Here is an 11547-nt window from a genome sequence, read left to right on the forward strand (position 1 = left end):
GATGGCTCTGTTCTGTTTTAGTGTCTCGGAGAAGCAGCACGCACAATACCAGGACCCTGTCACTGGAGCAGCTGAAGTCAGCCATCGTTACTTTCATTATTTACACCTGTGCTTTTCCTACTGCGACATGTCAAAAATGTCTCTTCACAGACATAAAACACATGTAACAACCATAATGTAGAATTAGATATGGGTCATGTAAAACTTTGCAATGTGATTTCATAGGTTAAGCATTTTATTGTGCTTTTATAAAGAATAAAGCTGGGTGTGTTGGAAAAATGGGTAAAAACATAAATGAAGATTTATCTAAAACTGGTGTAATTTTTATGGGTGAGCCTCCTCATGAAAGTCATAGGCTTATGCAGTCTGCAAAACGAACAGACAGACAGGACTGCCATCTAGTGGACTGATGAGAGACAGGTGTTACAATCGTTCAGTGTGAATTTCCCTGGATTAACACCATTTATCCCCAGCACATGACTTTAAACCCATTGTGTATGTGATCAGTCCGAAGGTCTAAGAATATTAGGGTAAACAAAGCTGACATTTCGAAACGAAAAACCACAACTTATTTTCTAACCTCAGCAGTGATGTAATCTGACATCATGTCATACACAGAAGCATGATACTGACATAGTTCATATTTATTTTTTGTTGTTTATTTCTGTCTTCAAGTTACAAGGGAAGCACATTTATTCATTTTTTGCTTTTAAAAAAAATCAGGGATATCTTGACTTGTGTCTAGGACATCGGGCTTAAAAGACAAAAATAAAAACATTCAAAACAAATTATAGGCATCAAATATATGTCTTATTAATAAAAAATACATAATACACTGATGAATCCAGATGATAACAGACAACAAGGCTGGACAGTGTTTTTTTTTTTGTTGCACATGACAACTGACTGTGTATCATGTTGTCCTAAGACCTACACCAACATATATTTGGTTACCAATGCTAATTAGAGCCATTTTAACTAGGCTATTTAACAAATACATTTTTAATGTCATGTCAAAAACTATGAAATGCTAGTTTTTTTAACCTGTTATTCTCAAATGGAGGTAAACCCTCTTGCAAGACACCATGGAAGAGATCCTGATATCATCCTAAAAAATTATAAAGGGATTATTATTGATTCAATTTTTGTCTACAATCCTTTTTTCTGGATTGTAGACAAAATAGCCCATTTTGATAGCGATGAAGTAAGATACTAATTTGTGTTTCCTTACAGAAATAACACATAATACAAACTGATTTACAGTGCGTTGAGTGCCTGTTACAAACATGTATGATCAGGCTTCAAGTCTGCATTACACACAGACCAGAGCACTGTCATGAAATTAAACAGTAAACTGTCACTTCTCTGGTAACGCTTCCTCTGCACAGTTGCTATCAGGCACATGGACCTTTTCAGGGCAAAAGCTATTAATCTGTCCCCTGAAGAAGGAGAAACCTGTGCCTGAATTTAAATTTAAAGTAATCTGAGTTGACCACTCAAGAGTTTGACGCTTTGAGAATATTCATTTCAGTTATTCATTTATCTTCTCGCTTAACCTCAAAGTAAACTCTTTATCCCCAAATCCAGTCTGAGGGGTTGGGGGGGATATATCAGAAACTCAGCTTGTAGAGCCATTATATTTTGGTCTCGCCATTTTGGAAAACAACAGGCCATCAACAGTGTGACAAAAGGAAATGCGACAGTGTTGAATGGCTGAAACAAAGAGCACTTCTTCTCCGACGATGTAAATTATCTTTGATGGATACATTTGCATAAGAAGAGGGGTGCAGTGGAGCAGGGGTGCAACACGTCTTTGGAGGATTTGATTCAACAAAGAGTCATCCCACAGACAAAGATGTATTAATTCTCCTCATCTTAACAGGACAATTAGTCTTCAAACTAGTGTGTTATATGAGTATTAAATTCACCACCCGCAAAAAAACAAAAACAAACTATCCCTACGCAAGTCAAACACCTATTATAGTTCAACACAAGCAATAGGCAAAGTTAAGAAGTTCAACAATTCAACAAGGACCTGGATAATACCCATCAAACCCCACCCAGTTCACAGAGGCCCTGCACACAGGTGTCCTCTTCATTTCTACAGCTCCACAAAGCCCTACACAAACTTTACTTCTGTGTCATGCCACAATATACAAAGATACTCAGAGAATGACAGACACTTTCCTAAAACGGAGAGGAGGAAGAGGAGGAGGAGGAGATGGGTATTGAAGATGAGAATGACCAGGATCATGAACCTTCTCCTCCACTTCTGCTGAGCATCAGGGTTCAGTACAACACGGTTATCAACACACCATGATTCTCGCTGGGTTACATTCATGCATCAACACACACAGGTGCATGCCCCCACACACACACGCACGCACGCACACACACACATTCTGTGGCGTTGTCATGGTTGATGCATTGGTTGCTTGATAGTGTGTGCCATGCAGTCCTGTCAGAGAGGCTGTCTGCAGCCACACCAGTCAGTACACGGCGAACACATGACCGCGCTGTGGGCTTGTGGTCTTCGGCTCCTCAGAAGTGATGATTGTAATGGCAGCTCCTCGGGGCAGTTGTGTCAAACAATGAATGGTGAAAAAAAAAAAAAAAAAGAATCCACGTGCTTCTGAAGTTGAGATCGCTCACAAATAGTGGATTGTCATCCTGCAGAGCTCTGTCAGCGAAGAAAAGATGCCTGATGAAGCAGTAAAATGTTGAATGAATACTGGTAAAAAAAAACTTGCATGTCACAACAGAGAAGCTGGTGAGGTGTGTCTTGTGGATCCAAATAGGAAACTGAGTGTAAACAGTGTAGTTTTGCTTTGATGACAGTCCTCTTGCCTCCTGCTTAGACTCGGTGAGTGTGAGTGCCTTGCCTAAAGCCACTAAAGATCATGGAATCGAATGATGCACTCCTTTCTGATCTACAAAGGCTCTGTCGGGTAAGGAGGAGGGGGGAAGGGGCAGGTGATGAATTCCTAAATAACGGTAAATATTCTGCAATATCATACTGCAAATCCTTGTGTAGCAATAAAAATCCTTGTGTTGCTGTAAAAAATTGTCTTGTTTAAATATGAATATAGTACTGAGTTTCTGCTCTTAGGAAATGATAGTCTGTTGTGAGGTGAAGTGGAAAGGATCTCCCCCTTCACTACAACTCCATGTCCTGAGCCTCATCCTCCGAAAAGTCTGACATGGAGCTCTCGGAAGAAGAGTCGCCCCCTCCTTCCTCCTGTTCCTTTAGGGCCTCCTCTGTGGCGTACTTCTGGATGTACTCTGTAAGAGAAACACGAGGAGGGAGAAAGATGGCTTGACTGAGTCCATGTGATGCAACTCAGCAACGACACAGCAGCCTCTAACACTCTCGCACATTGACAGGTGTTTCAGTTATGTCAGTCATGGTGAGGAACTCCTCTGTAACTTATGAAACCTCATCATAGTTTACCTGAGTAGAAAAGCCAGAAATTCAAAAAGTAAAAATATCAAAAATAGGTTTTCACACTTGACTCCGGTGAAATAGTTGGTGCATTGATAAAAACAAAATGTGACATAGTGCAGTTGAAACTTACGAAATAAATCTTGTATATGACTAGATAATGGCGGCAGATGAAAACATCAGACCTGTGTGGAACACATGAGAAGACTATAATGTTCCTCAAATTAATTCACGTCACAAATCCACATCATTTTCCACTGTCTGTCTTTGACTGGTTTTCGTTTAATGTCAGCATTTTGTTGCGCCCTCTTCTTCTTCAATGGTTAAATGGAACCTGACTGGAGAATTAGCGCCACCAGCTGTTTATCTCAACAAAACAACTCTGAATATTCATGTGGCTGCAGTAGATGGAAACCAGCATTAGATTAGAAATACATGTATATATACAACTTGATTGCAAGTTGCAAACATCTCCAACATTGCTAATATAATATTTGGATTTTAACAGTGCGTGTTCCCTTTAGCTTGAATAGCTACAATAACTCCTTGCAAAATCACAGCTGCATTCTGGGAATGCACAAAATCTAAACGTTATATTCTCCCAATGTAGAAATATTAAGAAAACAGCGAACCCTACAGTAACCACATACATGTCATTTTGTTTTTCATCTGAACAGCCACTATTTCCGACTTTGAGTGTGCTACCTTTGATCTTGTGTTTATAATCCTCTGGTCGGTGCAGGTACATGGCGGCTGCATCCCCGTTCAGAGGATCAATGGGGTTGGGGTAGGCGAGCAGCTGCGGGAGGAACGACTCAAAGATGTTGGTGAGGTCTGGTGGATGTGGGGAGAAAGATTAGTCAGTAGACAGAAAAACAAACCTACACAGGTCATATGAACCACCAACAAGCTGGAGTCATGTCTGCAACTATATCATCATCCACTAGAGATAATTACAAAACGACTCCAAATGCAGGAACACCTCAGAAAGTCCAAAAGGTGTAAACCATCTTTTTGAAATAGTGATGTACTTCTGAGATACCTAACAATATTACTCACAACTTGATCAAGTGAACAGTGTGCAAACTCATCTGTTGCACATAAACGCACAAAGATCCAAGTGTAAACCAAAATCTGGGAGCTACTGGCAGAAGTTTGAAGGAGTTTCACAATCATTGTAACAGTCACTGGAACAACAGAAACAAAGAAAGTGAGAAAAATCCCCTCCACGTGAGTGTGTTCACTACATCCTGTTCAGAGTCCTCTCAGCCTCAGGACCTTCTTATCTATCAATGCTCAATACATGACCTTAATACAAGCTGCAGTTATCATTGAAGTGTAAGCCGATTAAACCGAGATGCTCTGCCCAAAGCTGCACTGTAGAGGTGTAAGCTGCTCGCTATGTGTTATTTTATTGGCCATTTACTGTCAGTCAGTTTAACAGAATGACTGGTGAAAGTACTGTATATACACAATATGAGGCTGTCATAATGAGAGCTGTGACTGTGACCTACCATAGAGAGCTGTCCACGTCTGGTTTATGACATCTAAACACACAGTGCCTGACCTGCAAAAAGACAAAACACACCACTGTGAATGATACAAAAAGAAGACACTGTCACAGCAGAGGAGGGTGCACAGTGAGTTCTGGGTGAGTTCAAGAGAAAACAGCAGCATTTTATCACTAGCAAGAATAATTTCCCATATACTAAACTTTAAGATATGTTTGTAGGTGTCAGGGTGTCTGCATTAAAAAAAAGGTACAACTGTATACTGATATCTAATAACTGTCCTACTTACGCTTCATCAATGTTGGGATGAAAGATTTTATTCATGAATCCTGTAAAAAAAAAAATGAGAGAGAAGCAAGTTCAAATCACTCTGATGTCCACTGTTTAACAGCACTACTGGACAAGGCAAGGATAATAATGATGGGCATAAAGATTTTCAAAGCTTATATCGTTCACAAGGATTAAACACTTGCATGATTATTACATTCCTATTATTTCATACCTATTGATGGCGATTTGAAGGGATATTTATCTGGCAGGTCCACCCGAACCTTCCACACGCCTCCTTCATACGGTGCTGGAAAAAGTAAGATCAATCAATATATTCTCAAAACAAACACACAAAACAAACAGCATTGTCCAGGTTGTTAAAGGAAGAGTTCCGTATTTTGGAAAACACATTTATTCTCTTTCTTTGACAGTCGAGAGGATCAATACCACTCTCATAAATTTATACTATAAAAAGGAGAATCGGAAATCTGTAATTTTCGGGAGGCTCTTACTTCCAGGTGGTCCATGGAACTTGACCACAAATTCGTTGAGTCCACTAAGGATGGTGACCTCGTGCTTGCTCTCAATGCTGATGACTGGTTAAGGAAAAGCCACACCCAAAACTCAACCAACACAAGAGGCAGAAAATTCAGACATCAGATATATTTTCGACAAACATTCACCAAAACAGGCTGGGCTACTGTGTCTAAAACCTTAGAGGCTCACTCTCTGTGAACTTGTCTGGGCAGAGGTCAAACCCTAAAATCAATAACATGAGGCAGTGAGATCAATAATGCAGTGTCCACTGCCAGACAAACTCAACCAACAGACAACAGCTCAAAACATCTTACAATAAGAAAGAAGACAGAAGAAAAAAACAACAATAAAAGCTTTTCCACTGCACATCCATTCCACATTTCTCAAAACAGAAAACCGCAAACATTAACTGTTGCACTTGGACATAATCAGGAAAGTGTGGTGATTTTTTCATGGCCACGAATCATTATTCTCAATAAACATCTACAAAAAGGAAAATAATACTGAAAGCACAGACATCAGAGGAGGGTCTATCAACTACCAAACATTAAGATGATCAGTGTAAACCTGCTCTCTTCAGCTACCTTAGCTGTTGAGAGGACTGATGGGAACTTTGATCTGTGTTGAAGGAAGCTACAGCTGGAGAAGATGGAACTTGACTTGGGTGAGAAGGATGTGTCATAATCACAGTGTGTGGTGACAGCAAGAGACATGAAACTGAGTCAACTGTCTGACCGCAACACAGAAAGGTCGAACGTACTCAGTCAACGACTGTGAGACTGACACAATGACAGATGGAAAACAAAAAAACCCACAAAAACCACACAACGAACTGTTACACTCTATTTCATCATCCTGTCGTAAATCCTTCTGTCATCTCAATCCCAACAGTCTAACAAAGGAAACGTTAGGATAATGCTGGATTACATAACTTTCAGACAGCAAAATAACTGTAAACATCTACCAGAGAAGAAGGTTTAAAAAGCTCAGTCACTGAATAGTAAAAGGTTTGCAAACCACTACCCAAGAAGACAGGGTAGCTCTAAATGTGATCTAAAGCAATGGGTCCTATAAATAAAACCAGTTACAGTTGCAGGCTTGTGCAGTAAAACTGTGCATCTCTCTCTTCTGCCTTTCCCTTAGGGTTATCCATAGAAACTCTAACATATGCTCACTCAAGAGTAAAGTAACTACACAAGGGAAAACCTTTATTTCTACGAAAGCTCTCAGTGCACTGATTTATCAGCGTTATGATGTACTAGTTCTCATGACGCTGAACATTTCGGCTTTATTTCCATACTTTATAAAGCACGTCAACGAAAAGCAAAAACAGTTACCCTATTTTGAATTTCTCCTTTGTTTGCATCTTTTTTATAGACAATACTGTGTGTCCACAATCACACCTGTGATAAAAATGTTCTAAGTTTGATTGGATTTGATTCGCACACTTAAGACATTACAAAAACATGTACATTGTATATGTACAATGTATATGTATATTTCCTTTTTTGACGTAGATGTGCAGGTTTGGTAAGAAACATGTCTTTGACTTATGTTAAATCCTCTCTTCAAGGTAAGGATTCATAAAGAATCATGAAAACTGAAAACAAATCAACGAAACAGCAAAGACAATACAATATATGCAGCGGAAGGAATACAAGAATTTAAATTAATCCATCAACCTGAATGACTCACTACCTTTACATACTTAATAGCACATAAACTCTTTCCTATCTACCTTGGCATCATTAAATCTGCCTGCACTTGAGCATGTTAGTAGCTCTAGGTAGAACCACACGTGTATTTTAACTCTAACCAACATTCTCAGGTAAGGGGTCACAAACATCATTATTATAATTAATTGATTGATAACAGGTTTAATGGCTGGTTATAATGAAGGTTATATAAAATATGTAAATTTAAGGAATAATAAGAAGTTTTGAATTATCAAATTGATAAAAGTAAAAGTGCATCCTGGCACAACACTATGCATTAAGTCATTTTTTTCTGTTGTGAAACTGATTGTGTCTAAGTCTTGAAAGATATGAAATTCAAATACTTAAATATTAGGCCCAATTTCATTCACTAATAGCATCTTAGGTAAAAGACTAACATACTCCATTATAAAGGACCAACGCTTTTCTCTCTATGTATGTCATCAGTAGGGCTGATTAATTTCATTCTCAATTAAGATTTCAATAAACTTTCTTATGATTAATTGATTATTCATTCAGATTAAGAGAGGATGAGATTGTTAAAAAGTCAAAAAATTGTGAAAAATCCAATCCTAGGCTAAGGGGATGTCTTCAAATTGCTTGTTTTGTCTGACCAACAGCCCCAAAACCAAGGATAGTGAGTTTACACGAAAACATAAAAACATCAAATCAGGAAATCCGCACATTCCAGGAACTGGAACCAAGATTTTTGCTATGACTTCAAATGACTTAAACGATTATATGGTCATTATAATTTTCACTGACTAGTTTGAGTAATCAATTAATCATCATGATTGTTTCAGCTCTAGCTGTGTGACCCTAGTTCTGCAAAAGTGAAAACAACACGTCCATCCACTAAGATCAAGCACGGTGTGCGGCCCTGTCCCTGCTGTGGACTGGAAGCCCCCCCCCCCCCCTTCATGTGCCCCGGACAGCACGCTTGTTGTTTCTTCGATCAGCTGTGTGTGAAGCCCCGCCCCCTGCCATGTTCCGGATGGTAACAGGCTGACCAATCAGAGAGCAGCGTCTAGCTGCAGGACAAAAACAAAACAATGCAGCTCACGCTGTCAGAAAACCTTTCATGCAAACTTCAGATGAAAACTGCAAATAATGAGCCACAACACAACGATATACACTCAACAAGACTACACCAGTCAGCTGTCAACAAATTAAAACATACCATCATTTGATATCCAAGTAATGTTATTGAAAACAATAATATTAAAGAGGACAATACCATATACATTCGCTTTTTAAGCCCCCTCTTTTTAACATCGTTAAACTCAGATAAAATCACATTTAGGCTTCATAAATTCTACTGTATAATATGTGGTACACACAACAACCGTGAATTATTCTTTATAAACACAATTTATGTTCTGGTTATCTTCTATTTGAAATATTTTTGTATTTGGGCGTCAATTTAAAATGAGCACAAAATGTCAATGTCTGGTTTTTCCTGTTGTCTAACGTTAATAAATGTAGTTAGAGGTCGACTTTCTGTGTATTTGTCGAAAGATCGTCTCTGTTACGCTACATCGACCTTATTTGTTCTCTCGGTGAAAGCTAAACAGCTAGCTTCCTCAGTGTAAACGTTACCAAATCATGAAAAAAATACACCTAACTTTCCAAATAAGTGTTTCGAAAATGTAAAAGAGTCCTCGCTTATCCCTCACGTTATGTTGTCAGTCCGGTGGGACCACATATTACTGGCTAGCAGGCTAACTTATCGTACCCAAGCTAAGGCTAACAACGTCCAAAGCTAACACAGAGTTTAACCAGTCAGCGTTGTGTTGCGACAGATTACGCTGCTAATTCTCGATGGATACAAACAAGACAAGAAAAAAACATTAATAATGTATTAGCGAGATAATTCTGGCGAAGAGGCAAGTGAGTCCACACAAATAACATTAAACGTGTAGCTTCCTCGCTATTCTGCTAACTTAACAGTGAGCTAGCGTTACACACAGCTTCCCGTTAACACCACGGTGTTTCACGTTACTCACTTTTCACAATATACATTAATCTCAAATAGCTAGCAGCGGAATAATACACATCGTTACAACAGCCATCGGGAACAAATGACGTATTTAATCAACATTAGAGAGCTGACAATGGCTATAAAACAAGACGTGCCTATTTAATTTGGCTATTTCGGCTTGTTTATGTTCTGGGAAGGATACAGTTTCACCACGTCGGTATCCATTCGCCTCTTGCCTGGACTTGGAGACGACATTTTTGTATTCCTTTAAAGAAGTGATCAAAAATACTGCGGCGATGAGGCTACCTCGACCTCTCAGCTTGGATGGACTGTATCAGCAGTCTTCCCACAATGTCCATAAACAGGATCCTAGCTGCAACATCGCCCACTTTTCTTCCTCTCACTGGATCTCCACGGTTTGTCTGAGACCAGCTCTACCTAGTTGTGTCCTCCTGTCCTGAGGACTCTGCCAGTGACATCAACCTCCAGCGACCAGGCTGACGAGAGGAGGGGCCCAGGTACAGAAATGTGCTCCACAGAACACGACTGCACTGTTAGTAACGTATTTCTGAATGTGGATATAATTGCTGTGGTCAAATCTGCAAATATATAACTTCACATTTAAACAAAAAATGTACTTCCGGCTTGTTTTTCCAGAGGCTGCTCAAATAGTGCTCAGAGAGAAAGTGCGTGCTTGTCTATCATGCCTATATCTATGGCGGAATTGGCTTGTTTAAAAGGCTGAAACGAGCACATTAGGCCAAAGTTGTGTTTCTTCAGTCTGTGTCCATGAATGATATGAATCACAAATATTTAGAGTTAATGAGTGACTTAGCCTCGTATTGCTCACGACATACTTGACAGTTTACCAGGTACACAAAGCTAAAAAGAATGCATTCTAATGCAACACTTCTGTCATATGTAATATGAAAACCTGTTTTAAAGAGATGTCAGTTAAACTGTAGGTCATTTTGGACATTGAGGGGTGTTTCTATTATTTAGTTCCACTGATATTTGCAATTAAATAAATCCCCCACAACTATAATAAAGAAACCAGAAACTAAACAACCAGGAAAGGTGCAAACACCAAAAGTGAAACAACAAATGTGTACAAATTAAAAACAAAGAAACAATCAAACAAAAAGGAGAAATCCTGTTTCAGCCAGCCCCATCCAATCCCATAAGTGGGATCTCTTCTTTGTTTTTCCTCTTTTACAGATTGTAAACCCCTCTGAAGCAAATTTGATTATGAACTATATAAAAAATTGCCTTGATTTAGCTAAGTAGATCATCTTTATTGAGTACAGAAAGAAATTGTTAACATTTTTCTGACAGAGGAAACTTAAAAAAGGTTTTTTCCCAGCAATTATATTATGAGGAGGCGATGACAGTTTATAGTCTTCAAGCTCAGGTCTGTCAAAATCTTCACACACAGTTCTGTTCAAATTGAGATCTGCAATCGCTCCTGTTTCCATGTCTACAATGTGACCAAGTCGACTTTCCTTGAGTCCCAAGTCAAATTCAGGTCTTGAGAATCTCACATGACCTGAGATTGTTCTTGGGTGGTCATAGTATGACCTCCTGCTTGTCATAAGATGACAACCACAAGTAACATACCAAAACCCCTTTGTCAGGCTTATGTACACGTAGGACTCACCACATTAACATGTTTTGTGTCAAAACTCTGGTACTCCAGCCACGTGGAGTCAAGAGGAGAGCCATGTATGTGACTTAAACAAAATATCTGGCTGCACGTATACCTGGAAAAGGCTGACACAATACAATCCTTGGCTTGATGTTATTAAACAATCTGTTACCTGCGATGACTCAGTAATGTGGCAAACACCAGATGCTTTTTTTCTGAGTTATCAGACCACCACGTCACTCATGCTGTAGTTCTCAACATTTGAGTGTGTAAATCTTTGTTTGTGTATTCTGGGCATGGGCTGGTGGCTCTGAAATGATGCCCTCCTTGTTGGTGTCTCGCACATCATTGCTTGTTTCATTACAATTTGCATATAAAGGTCTCACTCCAAATATGGCCGTGCATATAGAAACACTGAAAACCTCTTGCATTACAGACTCTCCTTA

The 11547-nt window shown here is 39.2% G+C and overlaps 1 protein-coding gene across 2 annotated transcripts; it reads right to left on the reverse strand.

Moving 5' to 3' along the window:
- Positions 1 to 626: 626 nt before the first annotated feature.
- Positions 627 to 9978, reverse strand: LOC130176682 (ubiquitin-conjugating enzyme E2 H-like). 2 transcript variants are annotated; one of them, XM_056387901.1, is made up of 7 exons: positions 9659 to 9969; positions 5736 to 5812; positions 5456 to 5530; positions 5243 to 5282; positions 4957 to 5009; positions 4148 to 4276; positions 627 to 3282 (listed from the first exon to the last, which is right to left on the reverse strand). In XM_056387901.1, exons 1-7 carry the CDS (start codon positions 9709 to 9711, stop codon positions 3158 to 3160), a joined length of 552 nt encoding a protein of 183 aa, XP_056243876.1. In that variant the 5' UTR covers positions 9712 to 9969; the 3' UTR covers positions 627 to 3157. The 2 variants fall into 2 exon arrangements, with proteins under 2 accessions (XP_056243876.1, XP_056243877.1); XM_056387902.1 differs by lacking the exon at positions 627 to 3282 and adding an exon at positions 3317 to 3627 and having other exon boundaries at positions 9659 to 9978.
- Positions 9979 to 11547: the final 1569 nt, after the last annotated feature.

Source organism: Seriola aureovittata, chromosome 10 (genome assembly GCF_021018895.1).
Source record: "Seriola aureovittata isolate HTS-2021-v1 ecotype China chromosome 10, ASM2101889v1, whole genome shotgun sequence".
NCBI classification, from domain to species: domain Eukaryota; kingdom Metazoa; phylum Chordata; class Actinopteri; order Carangiformes; family Carangidae; genus Seriola; species Seriola aureovittata.